The sequence below is a fragment of the Cucurbita pepo genome, chromosome LG01 (assembly GCF_002806865.2).
Source record: "Cucurbita pepo subsp. pepo cultivar mu-cu-16 chromosome LG01, ASM280686v2, whole genome shotgun sequence".
Taxonomy (NCBI): Eukaryota; Viridiplantae; Streptophyta; class Magnoliopsida; order Cucurbitales; family Cucurbitaceae; genus Cucurbita; species Cucurbita pepo.
Genome location: NC_036638.1, coordinates 10708788 through 10724152, shown reverse-complemented (window position 1 = coordinate 10724152; position 15365 = coordinate 10708788). Strand labels below are relative to the sequence as shown.

Genomic DNA, 15365 nt, shown 5'->3' with positions numbered 1-15365 from the left:
TAGCGTACCTGTGACAACTGCGTCAGGCTGGTCAGCTTGCCTAGCTATTGTTGCATGGGCTACAGCTCGCCCCTGCTAATGTTGAGCAGCTTGGCCCCTCTGATGCTGTAATGTAGGCCAGTTGACACGCTGATCAGTCCTCTGAGGGCAATCCACTGCAAAGTGCCCTACCTGGCTGCATCTGTAGCAGGCGCTTGTTCCTGCTCTGCATTCCCCCGTGTGAGTACGCCGACAGTTAAGACAAAGGGTCATGTTCTGTACTGGGGGCCCTTCTTCGTTTATCAGTGCGGCCACGGGGCGGTCTACCAGTTTTGGGGTGGCTAGGGTCTGTCACCTTTCCCTGGGCTGCAGTGTGGGATGATTGAGCTATTCCCAACTGCAGCTTGTCGGTGCGAGACAAGTCGAGCAGGGTCGCCACTTAAAGGGCTTTCGCATAGACGAAGGATGACTGGGATGCCACATTCCCCCTTAGTTTCTCCCTCAGGCCAGCGATAAATCGTTCGCCCTTCAACTCCTCAGAACTAACATACGCTGGAGAAGACCTTGCCAGCCTATAGAACTCCAAGTCATATTCCTCCACTGATTTGTCTCCCTGTTTCAGTGCGATGAATGTTGTCTGCATTTTCACTCTGGCAGTGATTGGGTAATATTTGTGGAGATACGCATCTTTAAACTGACACCATGTACTAAACTCTCCTTGTGGTATAATGGTCTTCTGAGAACCCTTCCACCAGAAGTGCGCCTCTCCTTTCAACATATACGTCCCGCAGTGGACTTCATACTTTGGTGGGCAGTTCATAAAATAGAAGGTCGTTTCTATGGCCTCTAGCCAATTCTTAGCGGTAATGGGATCCACCTTGCCTCCGTCAAAGGAAGGCGGTTTATGCCTCTGGAAATCTCTTAAGTAGCGGGACTCCATAGTCATAGTCCCAGAATCATTGCCCCCCTTACCCTGTTGACTGATTAGCCATCATGGTTTGTATCATTTGGTTCGTCAGAGCCTGATTTTCTATCGAGGTCATCATGAACGTTTGAAACATCTCTATTGTGGACATGGCTAATAGCTGGTTTAGCAGGACTGCTGTACACGGGGTTGGACCCGATGGGACCTCATCAGAGAAGGGAGCAGTAGGGGGCGTATCAAGCAGCCTTCGGGCCTTGGCCTTCCTTTGGCGTCTTTTTGTTCTTGATGGTTGTGGTACTGTCCCCTCGCTAGTTTGGGGCGTATCCCCAACCTCCTCCTGAAATTCAGGTTGTTCCTCTTCAGGTGTTGGAATCAAGGTGTCCTGAACTTCCTCTCTTCTTCCCTTTCTGGGTTTGGGCCCTACATATGGTTCGCGCCTCTTTGATGCCATTATCTACCACAATAGAAAAAAGGAACTATGATTACAATTCATTCGTAGCACATCTCCTAGGTAATGTGCGATTATAATGCCATAGTCAGTCATGGTATACTCTATAAATACTAGCTTAACCTTTGTCTCTATGTTTCCATCGCATGACAACGTCTGGTCGTGAGCGACATGTGTTTGACGAGTGAAGTCACAGAGGACACGACTCTCTATCCTAAATGGTCTATAGGACCTATAACCTAACTGCTCTGATACCAAATTTGTCACGACCCAGTATTTTACTACGGACCGTGACTTATGACAAGACACAAATGCACAAAGTGATTTAAATATGAAATAAAGAAAATCCTTAAATTCCAATAAAGTTTTTGGACGACAAACAACAAAACACATGACAGTTTGGAAATAAATTTCGAAAGTATGCAAACACAAAATAAAGACTGGACTAACGCCCCGAGACAACCCGTTCCTCTATTACAATCCCCGTCTCCATCACGCCCGCCCTTGACTGACGCCTCGCGCTCCTGAAAAAAGGAAAACATAACAAGGATGAGTATAAAAATTATACTCAGTAAGCCACCTACTTGTAGGCTCTCTTCGCATCTTAATTTAACAGGTCCCCACAGTTTCCTAATTCGGTTCTAGGACATTTGGTTCTAATCTTAGTCCCTTGGAGCTTGCCCCTTGGGTTTCACCGGTTCGTCGTCCTTTCAGTTTCCTAATTCGGCACCAGTCGCAGGCCGCACGCGCGCCTATCACGCACGGCAGCTTCTGCGCGGTTGCGGGTCGGCCGGTCCCGGTTAGACTAGGCTCGGCTCGCATTTACAATTTGGCTCGGCTTTGCAGGCGACACGTCTCATCGCCTCGCTGGAGCTGTGTTTCTCCAGTCGACGGTCGATGCGTGTCCGGCGCTTCTCGCCGCCCTCTGCCGCTCGCCGGCCGACCTTTTTTCTTTTTTTTCTTCTTCTTTCTTCTCTGTCCTTTGAAATCCGTAACACAGCCCCCTTTTTCGATTTTCATATCTTTCGATCCGTAGATCGATCGACATGATTTCTTTGGCAAAGTTCTAGATCATGTTACGGGCTACGTCCTAGTATTTTTTTGTAATTTTTGCTTGATTACCGGACGAGTTAAGAGCGTCGAAAGTTCGCTCACCGTTCTTAGACGATTCTCGGATCTCCGCCTTTGGGTTGAGGTCTCGGCCAAACTTCTTCACAGACCGTGCGTAGAGTTGTTCCTATGTGAATATTTCAGCATTTTAGGATCGATTCACATAGGGAAAGCTCAGATCTGAGAAATGTCGTTCAGAACCTTACCTCGCGAAACGTTCTTGGATCTTGACGAAGCGTCGGCCTCGCTAACCTCTCAGTCCTTGTACAAGTCTCGTCTAAAGGTTGATTCCGACGGTGGTCCGATAATCTTCGCGGCTGACTCCTCTCCAATTTCTCTCTAACTCTTTTTTCCTTTTGCAGGGAATGTGACGGGGTTCTCCTTGGACCCCTACTAGGGCTGGAGGGGCAAAATGACATTTTTGCCCCTCAATTGACTTAGCCCCCCCCCCCCCCNGACTTCCCCCCCCCCCCCCCTTTTTTTGTGTGGCGTTACATTGACTAAGCATACGAACTGAATACAATATGTCAAGCCTAGTAACGATTAAATATATACTGCCAACCAACCGTCTGTATTTATTTGGATCATTCAACTCTTCTTCTATTGAAGAAAGTTTCAGATTTTGCTCCATAGACAATTTTTCTAGACATGCTCGTGTAAGACTTGTGTCTTGAAGAATGTCTAGAGCATACTTTCTTTGAGACATAAAGATTCCTTTTCTAGACCTAGAAAATTAGATACCTAGGAAATATTTCAAATTCCCTAAATCTTTGATAAGGAATTTCTCGAGTAAACTAGTCTTGAGATATTGAATTTCTTTGAGATCATTGCCTGTCAACAGAATATCATCAACATAGATAAGATCTGTAGTGAAAGAAGTACCTTTACTCTTAGTAAATAAAGAGTAATCTGCTTTGGACTGAGTGTAGCCTTCATTTTGTATAATGGTAGAGAATATGGAGAACCAATTGCGAGAAGCCTGTTTTAAACCATAAAGAGATTTATGGAGCCGACATACTGTATTCTCCTCCTGTCAGCGAATACCTGGTGGTAAAGACATATAGACTTCCTTGTCTAGATTACCATGGAGAAAAACATTTTGAACATCCAACTGATCAGTGAACCATTTTCGAGCAACAACAATAGTGAGTAAGCAACGAAGTGTAGTAAGTTTCGTTGTAGGAGAAAATGTCTCTTTGTAATCAACACCTTCAACCTGAGTGTATCCCTTTGCTACCAATCGAGCTTTATAACGTTCAACAGAACCATCAGAGTTGTGTTTAATCTTGTACACCCAACGACAGCCAATAGCTTTATGGCCAGGTGTTAGAGGAACGAGAGACCAAGTATGATTACGTTCCAAAGCTGCAATTTCATCATTCATAACCTGCTACCATAATGGGTTGCCAACTGCCTCATCATAGGTTTTAGGTTCTATCTGGGCTGTAATAAGAGTTAGAAAAGCACGTTGAGTAGGAGAAAAATAAGAGAATGAAAGGTAATGATGAAGGAAATACCTGGTGCTAGTGTTGGGACTTGAGCTAGAGGTCAAATGATTGGCTCCAGAAGACATCCCATAATCATTATAACAAGCTGGAGGTTGTTTGGTACGAATAGAACGTCGGAGTGGAATTGATGTATCAGGTGGGATAAGATTAGATTTAGTGGGTGAATCTGGAACTGATGAATTTGGAGAAGGAATAGAAGGCGAAGGAGACAACGAAGGAATAGAAGGATTAGAATGGATGTTTGAGTAGGATGGATCATGAAATGGAAAAATGGGAGTTGAAGGAGCTAATGTCAAAGTTTGTGAATCTGATGAAAAAGGAAAATCATCTTCACAAAATTTAACATCACGACTGATAAAGAATTTTTTAGATTGCATGTCATACAACTTGTAACTTTTGTGACCACAAGGATATCCTATGAAAATACAAGGAATTGCCTGGGGTTCAAATTTTTGCTTCGGATGTACTACAGTTGCATAACACTTACTATCAAAAACTTTAAGATGGTGAAATGTAGGTGGTCGTTTGTAGATTGCTTCAAAGGGTGTCTTGTTAGATAACAATGGTGATGGTGTTCTATTTATAAGATAAATAGTAGTTAAAATGCATTCTTCCAAAAAATTAAGTGGAACCTGTGACTGAAAAAGAAGAGACCTAGCTACATTTAGAATATGACGATGCTTACGTTCTACGACTCCATTTTGTTGTGGAGTATAGACACAAGTGCGCTGAAATTCAATGCCACAAGAAGTAAAAAATGGTTGCAAATAGGAACTCGGTCCCATTGTCCGATCTAACTATCTTCATAGTAGTATGAAATTGAGTTTGAACGAATTTAACAAAGTTTACTAACAAATGGTGTACTTCTGATTTGTGTTGCATAAGAAAAACTCAAGTACATCGAGTAAAATCATCAACAACAGTGAGAAAAAAAACGCAAACCAGAATGAGTTGGAATTTTATGTGGTCCCCAAACATCACAATGTGTAACAGATCAAAGGCAGAATGGGTTGTTATTGAACTTTTTGGGAAAGACAACCTAGTTTGTTTTGCTAATGGGCAAATACTACAATTATGAGAAAGAGTAGCATTATTAAGATGCAATTGGTCAGCTAGAAGTTTAAAATGAGAAGGAGAAGGATGACCTAGGCGTAAATGCCACAAATCATATGAATGAGATACTTGATTTGCTGAAGATTTGATTGGAGATGAAGAAATATGATAGAGACCTCCGAATTATTTACCCGAGCCAATCATCTTCCTCGTAGCCAAGTCCTGCATAACACAAGAATCAGGATAAAAGGTCACATAACATTTCAAGTCATTGGTAAGTTTGCTGATAGACATTAGGTTTAAATTGAATGAAGGCACACATAAAACATTGTTTAATTTAAGGTCAGGATTAAAAGAAACACTGCCAGTATGTGACACATGTATTGTCCCTCCATTAGGCAAATTTATTGTAGATATGGTGGTAGCCTTTGGTTCAGTCATAACAGAAGCTTTGGATACTATATGATTCATAGCTCCACTATCGAGAATCCATGGATTAGAACTTGTAGAGTTAATAGATAATACATATACTGGAAACAAACCTGCAACATTGATGTTATTATCAGAATTACCAAAAGAACGATGATTGAGTGCAGATAAGGCTTGTACAATCTGTTGTAATTGCTCAGAAGAAAAAATTGAGATGGAATTAGGTGACTGTTCTTCTGTATTCAACTGAGAAACATCGGACATATCCTCGATTGTTGTGTTGATTGATTTGTACTGCCCTTTTAGAATTATTTTTCTGTTGACATCGATCTTCTGTATGTCCTCTTCTATCACAAAATTTACAGTGAAACTTAAGGAATCGACACTCATCAATTGTATGATCACTTTTATTGCAATGTTCACATGATTTATCCTTTGGGAATTTTGAATATGTTGTTTTCTTCTGCACTGCTGATGCAATNTTCATAGCTCCACTATCGAGAATCCATGGATTAGAACTTGTAGAGTTAATAGATAATACATATACTGGAAACAAACCTGCAACATTGATGTTATTATCAGAATTACCAAAAGAACGATGATTGAGTGCAGATAAGGCTTGTACAATCTGTTGTAATTGCTCAGAAGAAAAAATTGAGATGGAATTAGGTGACTGTTCTTCTGTATTCAACTGAGAAACATCGGACATATCCTCGATTGTTGTGTTGATTGATTTGTACTGCCCTTTTAGAATTATTTTTCTGTTGACATCGATCTTCTGTATGTCCTCTTCTATCACAAAATTTACAGTGAAACTTAAGGAATCGACACTCATCAATTGTATGATCACTTTTATTGCAATGTTCACATGATTTATCCTTTGGGAATTTTGAATATGTTGTTTTCTTCTGCACTGCTGATGCAATCGAGAAATTCTTAGTAGGTTCAGAAGTTACCTGGCGTTGCATCTCTTATTGTACAAGTAATGAATAGGTTTGCCTCACATTAGATAATGGAGTCATCATCAATATGTTAGATCTCACCGTTTTATAAGANTACATATACTGGAAACAAACCTGCAACATTGATGTTATTATCAGAATTACCAAAAGAACGATGATTGAGTGCAGATAAGGCTTGTACAATCTGTTGTAATTGCTCAGAAGAAAAAATTGAGATGGAATTAGGTGACTGTTCTTCTGTATTCAACTGAGAAACATCGGACATATCCTCGATTGTTGTGTTGATTGATTTGTACTGCCCTTTTAGAATTATTTTTCTGTTGACATCGATCTTCTGTATGTCCTCTTCTATCACAAAATTTACAGTGAAACTTAAGGAATCGACACTCATCAATTGTATGATCACTTTTATTGCAATGTTCACATGATTTATCCTTTGGGAATTTTGAATATGTTGTTTTCTTCTGCACTGCTGATGCAATCGAGAAATTCTTAGTAGGTTCAGAAGTTACCTGGCGTTGCATCTCTTATTGTACAAGTAATGAATAGGTTTGCCTCACATTAGATAATGGAGTCATCATCAATATGTTAGATCTCACCGTTTTATAAGACTCATTGAGCCCCATGAGTAGTTGCATCAACTTGTCTTCTTCGCATTGATCAACATGTATTTGACGTTGATTACAGGTAAATGGTGTGCGGTATGCTTCCAATTCATCCCAGAGTGCTTTGAGCTTGGTGAAATATACTGACAGTGTCATGGTTCCTTGTGACATCATTGCTATAGACTTTTGTATCTGAAAAATTGTTGGAGCATTCTTTTGTGAGAATTGATCGTGAAGATCAACCCACACTTGATGAGTTGTCTTGGCGTGAATAATACCCTCAGCGATATATGCTTCAACTGAATGAGTTAACCAAGATATTGGCATACTGTTGCACGGATTCCATAGTTCAAATTCGATTGAATTTGCATCTTGAGACGGTTCTTCAATTATGCCATCAATGAAGCCAATTTTCTTTTTGGCAATAAGAGCATGCATAACTGATTTACTCCAGGATTGATACTTTGTTCCATTTAATTTGATTTGAACAAGTGTATATCCGGGCTGATCAGAGTGATGAATATAATAAGGATGTGTTAAATCAACATCCGAAATTTTGAAGCTGGATTTGGCTGATTCCGCCCTAGAGAAAATTTTGATATTTAAGAATACCAAAATAGGTGCTTTGATACCATGTTAAGAATGAGAAACATAAATAGAAATATAATTGGGAAGGTGTGTATTCTCATTGATATTCATGAGCTTAAATAGGATACAAGCTAGCAACTAATGCGTACAAATGAGAAAAATATAAAATAATTCAATATTGAGAATAAAATAAAATATATTGTAAATCAAATCATAAATAAAGAATATTAATATATAATATCTAAGATATATTCCATAAATAATATATACTCTAAATATTATATCTCAATATAGTGATTCAAAAGATGTTGGAATCGTTATTCCAAACTTTACATTATGAACGGTTTAAAATAATTAAAGGTAGGCTTGTTATCCTCAAAACATCAATTAATTAATTTTTTGAGATCAAAGGCCAAGAAGCCAAGAGCGTTATGACCTTAGAGACGAAAAAAAAAAAAAAAAAAAANAGTAGTAAATTGCTTCAAATGAAAATGACCAAAGAGGCTCGTTGACAATAATATCCTATTGGCTACTGTAGATATTAAGAGTGGTAGTGTCAAAGGAAAAATTCATAATTACAAAGTAGATAATTGTAAAATCATAGTGTTGGTATGAAAAAAAAAATGTGGTTTAAGCTTACCAAATGAGAATTTATGAGATAACACCATAAAAGTTCAAATTAGTTTAAAAACACCATGAGTGTCTTTAATGAAGCTTGAGGTTTTGGGAATAGTGAAATATAGAAAACATTCTCACCTTGGCATGAATTGAAAGATATAAAGCTAAGTTTGAGAATGACTATGGTGCGAGAGTTATGAGATGATTTTTGAGCTATGATTTGGATAAGAAGATACGATCCTGAACAAAGTTTTATAGGCGTGTATAGAGATAGACTACGATATGAGATTTTCAGATTACAACCTAAAGCTATGAGACCACATACCAATAGTATAATTTTTCAATATCTAATGTTTCATGTTGCTTGCTTGAAACTAATTTTTCAAATAGTATAATTTAATGTTTCATGTTGCTTGCTTGAAACTAATTTTTCAAATTGCTTGAGGCTCCCACATACCAAGCTAGTAAAACATTCGTGAAGTATTAGATTTGAAGGAAAGTTCTACTATAAGTATTTGAGGTTTTCTAGAACTAATATCAACATGAGATATTGATTTCAATCAAGAGCCAAAGTCATGAACCTACTTAAGTCATGGGACGATATATTGAATATCAAAATTGACCAAGGTAGCAATGAAGAACATGTATTCATCTAGAAACAAAGGTTCCCTCAAGTATAGGAGCCAAGAAAGNCGACCTAATCGTTAGAAGTTACTATGACGTATTTTGACTCACTAGTGCTTCATAGCTTGTGTTTTTCATGAACCAAATCTTCAAAGAGGTTCTTAGACTACTTTCTAGTAGGGTGTATTGTTAAAAGATCATCACTAGCCTAATAGGGTCAAACCCAATAATTGTTTGAGCACATGTCTGTTGGAAATGGCCCACGATCGAAATATGTCGAAACAAATAACTGAAGCGGAAGAACAACTCGAGGGGAAAGAGCTTTTTGGAACAAAAACCTTAAGCTCTAAGTTAATAACTTCTTTTTCTCAGTTAAGCTTATTAGCTCACATTTTCATCCGTAAGCTTGACTTTGCTCGAGATTCTTCACTTTGAGAAACTCTTGCATGTCTGTAACTTTAATCCTTGCTAGTGTCTTGGTGAGAATGCCTACACGTTACTCTCTAGTTTCGACTTTGCTTGGTCCCTAGTCAACTTTGTCTTCTTCAAAAGAAATTTTAATTTTGCAACATGCAATTTCTTCCACTCCTCTCTTATGTGCATCAAATTTATCATTAGGCTTATATGTAGAAAATTCTTGTAACGTGCTCCTTTGTGTTCCAACCTTCTTTTTAGGTCTGTCCCTTGGTTTTTTTGGTTGAGATGACAAGTTTGAAGTCTCATTTCTCTTACTCCTTGGTGGTCTTCCTCTAGGCCTCCTTGGTTGAGCTGATAAGTGAAACACATGAACTAGTAGGTTGCACTTCGCTGACTAAAGCAGCCTCTGGTTGCTTCTTCGATTTATTTATCGATTCCTTTTTCTCTTGACCCATTGGTTTCTTCTTCACTTTTTTGCTGCCAACGCCAATAAAGAACATGTTGATAGTCTTTCAATAGTACCTTATATAGGCGGTTTTGCGATCGTTTTTCCTTCATCAACAAGGCTCCGTTTCGATCGTATATCCTGAGGAACGGGCCAACTGTCTCCACTCTGCTACCTTCTTCTGTCATTTAACCAATGCTAATAATATAGCTATTCAAACTCGGGATGTAATACACCTTGGTCAATAGACGTTGATCATCTTTCTTACACTGAAACAAAATATATCCTTTTCCTTGGATCAGTACAATTGATTTGTCGCAAAGCTTCACGTTTCCAATGAACTTCTCATCAAGTTCCTTGAACTTTGTTTGATCTCCAGTCATGTGGTCACTTGCTCCATTGTCTAGGTACCAGAGAAAATTACAAGACAAGAAAGAGCACAATAGAAGTCGTGTGGTACACACAACCAACAACCTATAGTTGCCAATTACTCAGGTCGACAATACGACAATCATGCTTGGTAATAAATTCAACAATGTGCACTACATAATGTTTATCGTATACCAAGTATAATGAAGAACTTGTTGTCAGTGTCACAACTAACAACATCAAGAAACTACGTTTTGTTTAGGTCAAAAGATGTGAGTCTATAAAGTTGTTAAGGTAATAGGAAAGTCAACGATGGAAGGGCCAAGAGTGGAGTTCATTTACCCCTATCTGCATAGTTTGCTATGTAGACAAGACTAAAAAGAATGAGACAGCAGATCTATGACATGCAAGATTGGGACATGATGGCTACCACAAGTTGAAGGTGATTAGAGAGAAATCTATGCTCAAAGGCCTTCCTCAACCTGAAGTCAAAATAAACATTTGTGCGAGATATCAATATGGTAAAGCTCATCAATTACCATACAAAGAATCAAAGTTCACAGAAAAGAAGTCATTAGAGTTAATTCACTCGGATTTGTTCGGTCTAGTCAAATGAACATCAATCAACGAGATGCGATATATGGTGATGTTCATTGAGAATTACTCAAGATATGTATGGATTTTCTTTAAAAAGTCTTACCCATTCTCAAAATTTCAAAAATTCAAGATGACGATGAAATGAGAAGTAGAAATAAATATTCATTGCCAACATACAGATGATGGCGGAGAATACATATTTTATGTCAATTTCCAGAAGAAACAGGTATAATTAGGAGCAACACGTTACCAAAAACAATAAGAACATGGAAGGGTATTGAAGAAGAAAGAGAAAAAATGAGGAAAAATAGGAAACGGTTAAGTTATAGATGGAAACAAAGAAAAATGGAGGACGGTGATTAAATGTACATAAACCGTTTTTACTTTTTGTTTTTTACTATTTTTTTTTTAGGGTTAAAATATTAATGCAAGTTTTGAAATTGGAAGGATATTTTTTTTTAACCAAAGTACTAATAAACTACCGGGTTTAATAATAGTTAAAAATATAGTTAAACAATGTAGTATTATGACTATAAAGATAAAGATGTACCCATGTATACTAGTGAGTAAATTGCATCAAATATACGATATGTGGTAAATAAAAATTGCATATAATTTCAATAACAACGAGAAGATGTGTAATTAGGAGCAACTTCGAATTATGATAGCTCATGTTGGTGAACTTAATACATTATTCCTGCATACATACGCATTGGTTGTGATATTACCATCATAAATCCTCCACGAAGTACTTTCTTCCTCCTTCCTCACCTCAAAACCCTAACATTTTTTTCTTTTATCTTCTTCCTTAGAAATATGATTTCGGTCCTTGCAAACCCCTCTAAGGAAAGGGTCATGATGACCATTTTGCCCCTTGAAATTGATTTGGACCATTTTCTTAATTTTTTTACTATTTTCTTTTGTATTTTTCTTGAAATGACGGTCAAAGTTCTTAATGAAATACTAAAAGTTAAAATTTTAAAAAAAATTGAGTATTTAATTCTGGTTAGGACGGGAATGATACCGTGAATAGAATAGTTTTAAAGATACATTGAACACAAGCAGAATAGGAGGGTATTGAAGAAGAGGGAGAAAAAATGAAGAAAAAAAAGGAAAGTATTAGGTCATAGATAGAAAGGAAAAAAAAAAAAAAAAATAGACTAGCTATGTGATGTCAGGGGTACACAGGTTCCGAGTTGGTTTGGGTTGAAGATTTTCTTGACCCAACCCAAAAGATCAAATTGGATTGGTAATCCAACCCAACCCAACCATTTATTTTCGGGTTGAGTTCGAATTGGGTTGTCCGTTGTTAAAAAAAATTATTTATTTATCATTCATAATTATTCAATACAATATTAGATAAACTATATTAAAAAAACCACAAACAAACCCAAATGAATCTATAATCACTAAAAAAAATAAATTCATCAGAGAAAGTTGCAACTTCCTAACATAGTTAAATATTGATACAGATATTTCTAGATAATAAATACATTAAAATTTAGAATTACTTTCCCAATTTTAGAACAAAATTTTCAAAATCTATCGAAATTAATTTTTTTTATCAATTTAATTGTGTGTCCACAACGTAGGTGTTAAAAAACTCCTAAAATAATCAAGAATTTATCTAAATAGTATGTATAAATCAAAATCAATAATCTTATCTAAACCATATACTTAAATTTAAAACAAAATTCTGGGAGAATTGTTTTAGTTTATGCCTATTATAAATAATATATTTAAAAATAATACGAAGTGTATGAATGGTTGTTTGTTAATTTATTCGTATTATAAATAATGTGTTTAGAAATAATATGAAATATTAACGTATTTTTTAAAAAGAAATTAAAAATAATAATGTAAATAATATAAAAGAAACTTAAAATAATAAAATAATATAAAAGAAATTTAACAAAACAATAAAAAGAAATAATGTTTTCAATGTGCATAGACCAAAGTACCACTTCAACAAATTTATGAAAATGCTAAAATTCTTAATCTATTTTATAAATTTTTGTTTAGTTCGAGTCAACCTGCAACTAAACCAAACCAGTTCAGGTTCAAATAAATGAACCCAATTGAACCTTTATAATTCAAGTTGGGTTGGTTTGGATTATCGGGTTGAATATACACTCCTATGTGATATAGTGTAGATAAGAGGGAGGAGTTCATGTTTTAGGTTTACGGATACTAATACAACTTTTGAAAGTAGAACTATATATATATTTTTTTTTTAACAAAATACAAATGATTTTAGATACCAACCCTAAGAATATATTTATTTATTTATTTTGTAAAGTTGACGTGAATTAATTTTGGAAAGTTTAAATATTTTTTTTATGGATATTTTCTATAATTGAAGATAAGGTAAAGTGCGTATAAGATGTGTAACGGTATTAACAAGATTAACGTACGTATCAAATACATAACGGTATTAATAAGGTTAAAGTGTGTAACGGTATTAACGTAAATGAAAGACGACAAAGAACAATGATTTCTGTATCGTTAGATTTAGTTTCTATCTTTATCCTCAACTAACTAACGGTAATCACATTTGTCGTATTCGAGTTATAAACTAGCTACTTTACTATAATAAACTCGAAAAATGTAAAAAATTCGAAATTGAGAATATGAAAATATTCATTAAATTACAAAATGAAATTGTATTAAAAAAAAAAAAAATTAAAAAAAAAAAATTGTGATATTATTTAAAAAAAAAAATGATATGGTGTGGAAGGGAAGGGGAGATTTGATTAGGGCAGCAGCGGGGCTCCAAAGACAACTCAGTAATCACCAGCGGTAGTCAAAGAGCATTGTTTGTATGTAGAAATTGGAAGGGAAAGGGATGAGCATTGAGTACCCGCCAAATGCAAACGCGGGAACCTCTGTGCTCTCATATGCCATTTTTGTACTCAAATTTTGTGTCCAAATTATACCAATCCATTCCCTTTTTTCACTTTCCCGCCTTCTTCTTCTTCTTCTTCCCCTTCTCTTTTTTCTATTGATTTCTTCTCATCTCTCTCTCTCACAATCCCCTCCTTCCTCGTCCTTCCTTCTTCGCCGCTGTACATTCTTCCTCAGGTCAGGCCCCGCCCTCTCTCTCTCTCTCTCTCTCTCTCATTTCACTCCCTTTCATGCATTTGATCCATTAATTTTGCATTTCTGCATCTGTGTTCTCTTTTTCCCCTGAAATCAGACGATTCTAGTAACCGATTATCTTGTGTGATTTTGTTGTTCTTGTGTTTTCTTTGTTTTTTTGGTTGTTGAACTGGCTTTTGTCGTGTATTGTGCTAGAGTTTTTCTCCTTCTTTCGGTTTCTTTCGGTTACTTACGGTTTAACTCAAGCATTTGTTTGGTTCCCTGAGGCTATTTGGCATTATGCTTTCTGGGTTTCCGTGGTTTTCTCCTTTTCTCTTTCTAGTTAGTTACTAGCATTGGCTGCTTCATCTTTTTGATCTGTCAACATTTCACTGCATCTGCTTTTTTCTATTGGAGTATAGATGACATGCATATATAAGGATCGGCTTGTGGGTTCCTCTTTACTTCATCTGTTTTGCATTCTTTTGACTTTGGTATCACTGTTTTGTTAACCATGGGTAGGTAGCTGGCTTCTCTGGTCTCTTCAAGTTTGAAGCTCTCATATCAAGCTTACTTGTGTTTTTCATATTTTATTTGTGGTTGTTTTGTACACCAAATAATAGTAGTTTATCCAAGTGTTTCGTTTTCCTAGAGGTGGGAGATATGATTTTAATCAAATGTTTTTTGTGTTTTCCATTTTTGATTCATGATGGCTTTTTACTGTTTGTTCTTGATGATGTTCCTACGTTTCTCTTTAATCTGCATGATGTCCGTTGGAGTATGTTTGCGCCTTCTGATTTAATCCATTTTCGTCCATAAGCTAAATGCATGTTGTATTACAGGTATGGCAAAGAAGACTAGGAGTCAATTGATGGCTACATCTAATGATCTAAAAAAGTCGGACACTCAAGATGTGAAACCAGTTAAACCAAAGCAGAAGAGAAGTAGGTCAGAGACGAAAGAACAAGTTGTTGGTGTTAGGAAAATGCCAAAGCGTGCTGCTGCCTGCTCAGATTTTAAGGTCAAAACTATTCCATTACCAGAGAAATCTTCTGTTATTGAATGCAAAAGGGAGGTGGCGGTGGAAGATGAGATAGCTGCAGTTGGCTTGACAACCTCCGGTATGGATGATTTTCGGCCAAATAGGAGACTGACTGAATTTACATTTCATGATGAGGATGGAAAGCCACAGGCTGTTGAAATGTTAGAAGTAAATAATTTGTTCATTTCGGGTACTATCTTGCCTTTTGAAGACACCCCTGATAAAGAGAAAAATAAGGGTGTTAGGTGCGAAGGATTTGGACGGATCGAGTCTTGGACAATATCTGGTTATGAGGATGGCTTACCAACTATATGGATCTCCACCGATATAGCTGATTATGATTGTGTTAAGCCTGCAGGTTCTTACAGAAAGCTATATAATATCTTCTATGAAAAAGCCAATGCCTGTGTGGAGGTCTACAAGAAATTGGCAAGGACTTCTGGTGGGAATCCAGATTTGACACTGGATGAGTTGGTTGCTGGAGTANATATTTTTTTTATGGATATTTTCTATAATTGAAGATAAGGTAAAGTGCGTATAAGATGTGTAACGGTATTAACAAGATTAA

General features: G+C 36.7%; 1 protein-coding gene across 1 annotated transcript; it reads right to left on the bottom strand.

The window, feature by feature from the left end:
* Nucleotides 1–418: 418 nt before the first annotated feature.
* Nucleotides 419–925, bottom strand: LOC111777343. The gene has a single exon (XM_023656894.1). It carries the CDS (start codon nucleotides 923–925, stop codon nucleotides 419–421), a length of 507 nt encoding a protein of 168 aa, XP_023512662.1.
* Nucleotides 926–15365: the final 14440 nt, after the last annotated feature.

Coding starts and splice junctions, on each gene's coding strand:
- LOC111777343 (XM_023656894.1), bottom strand. CDS start 925: ATGACTATGGAGTCCCGCTACTTAAGAGATTTCCAGAGGCATAAACCG.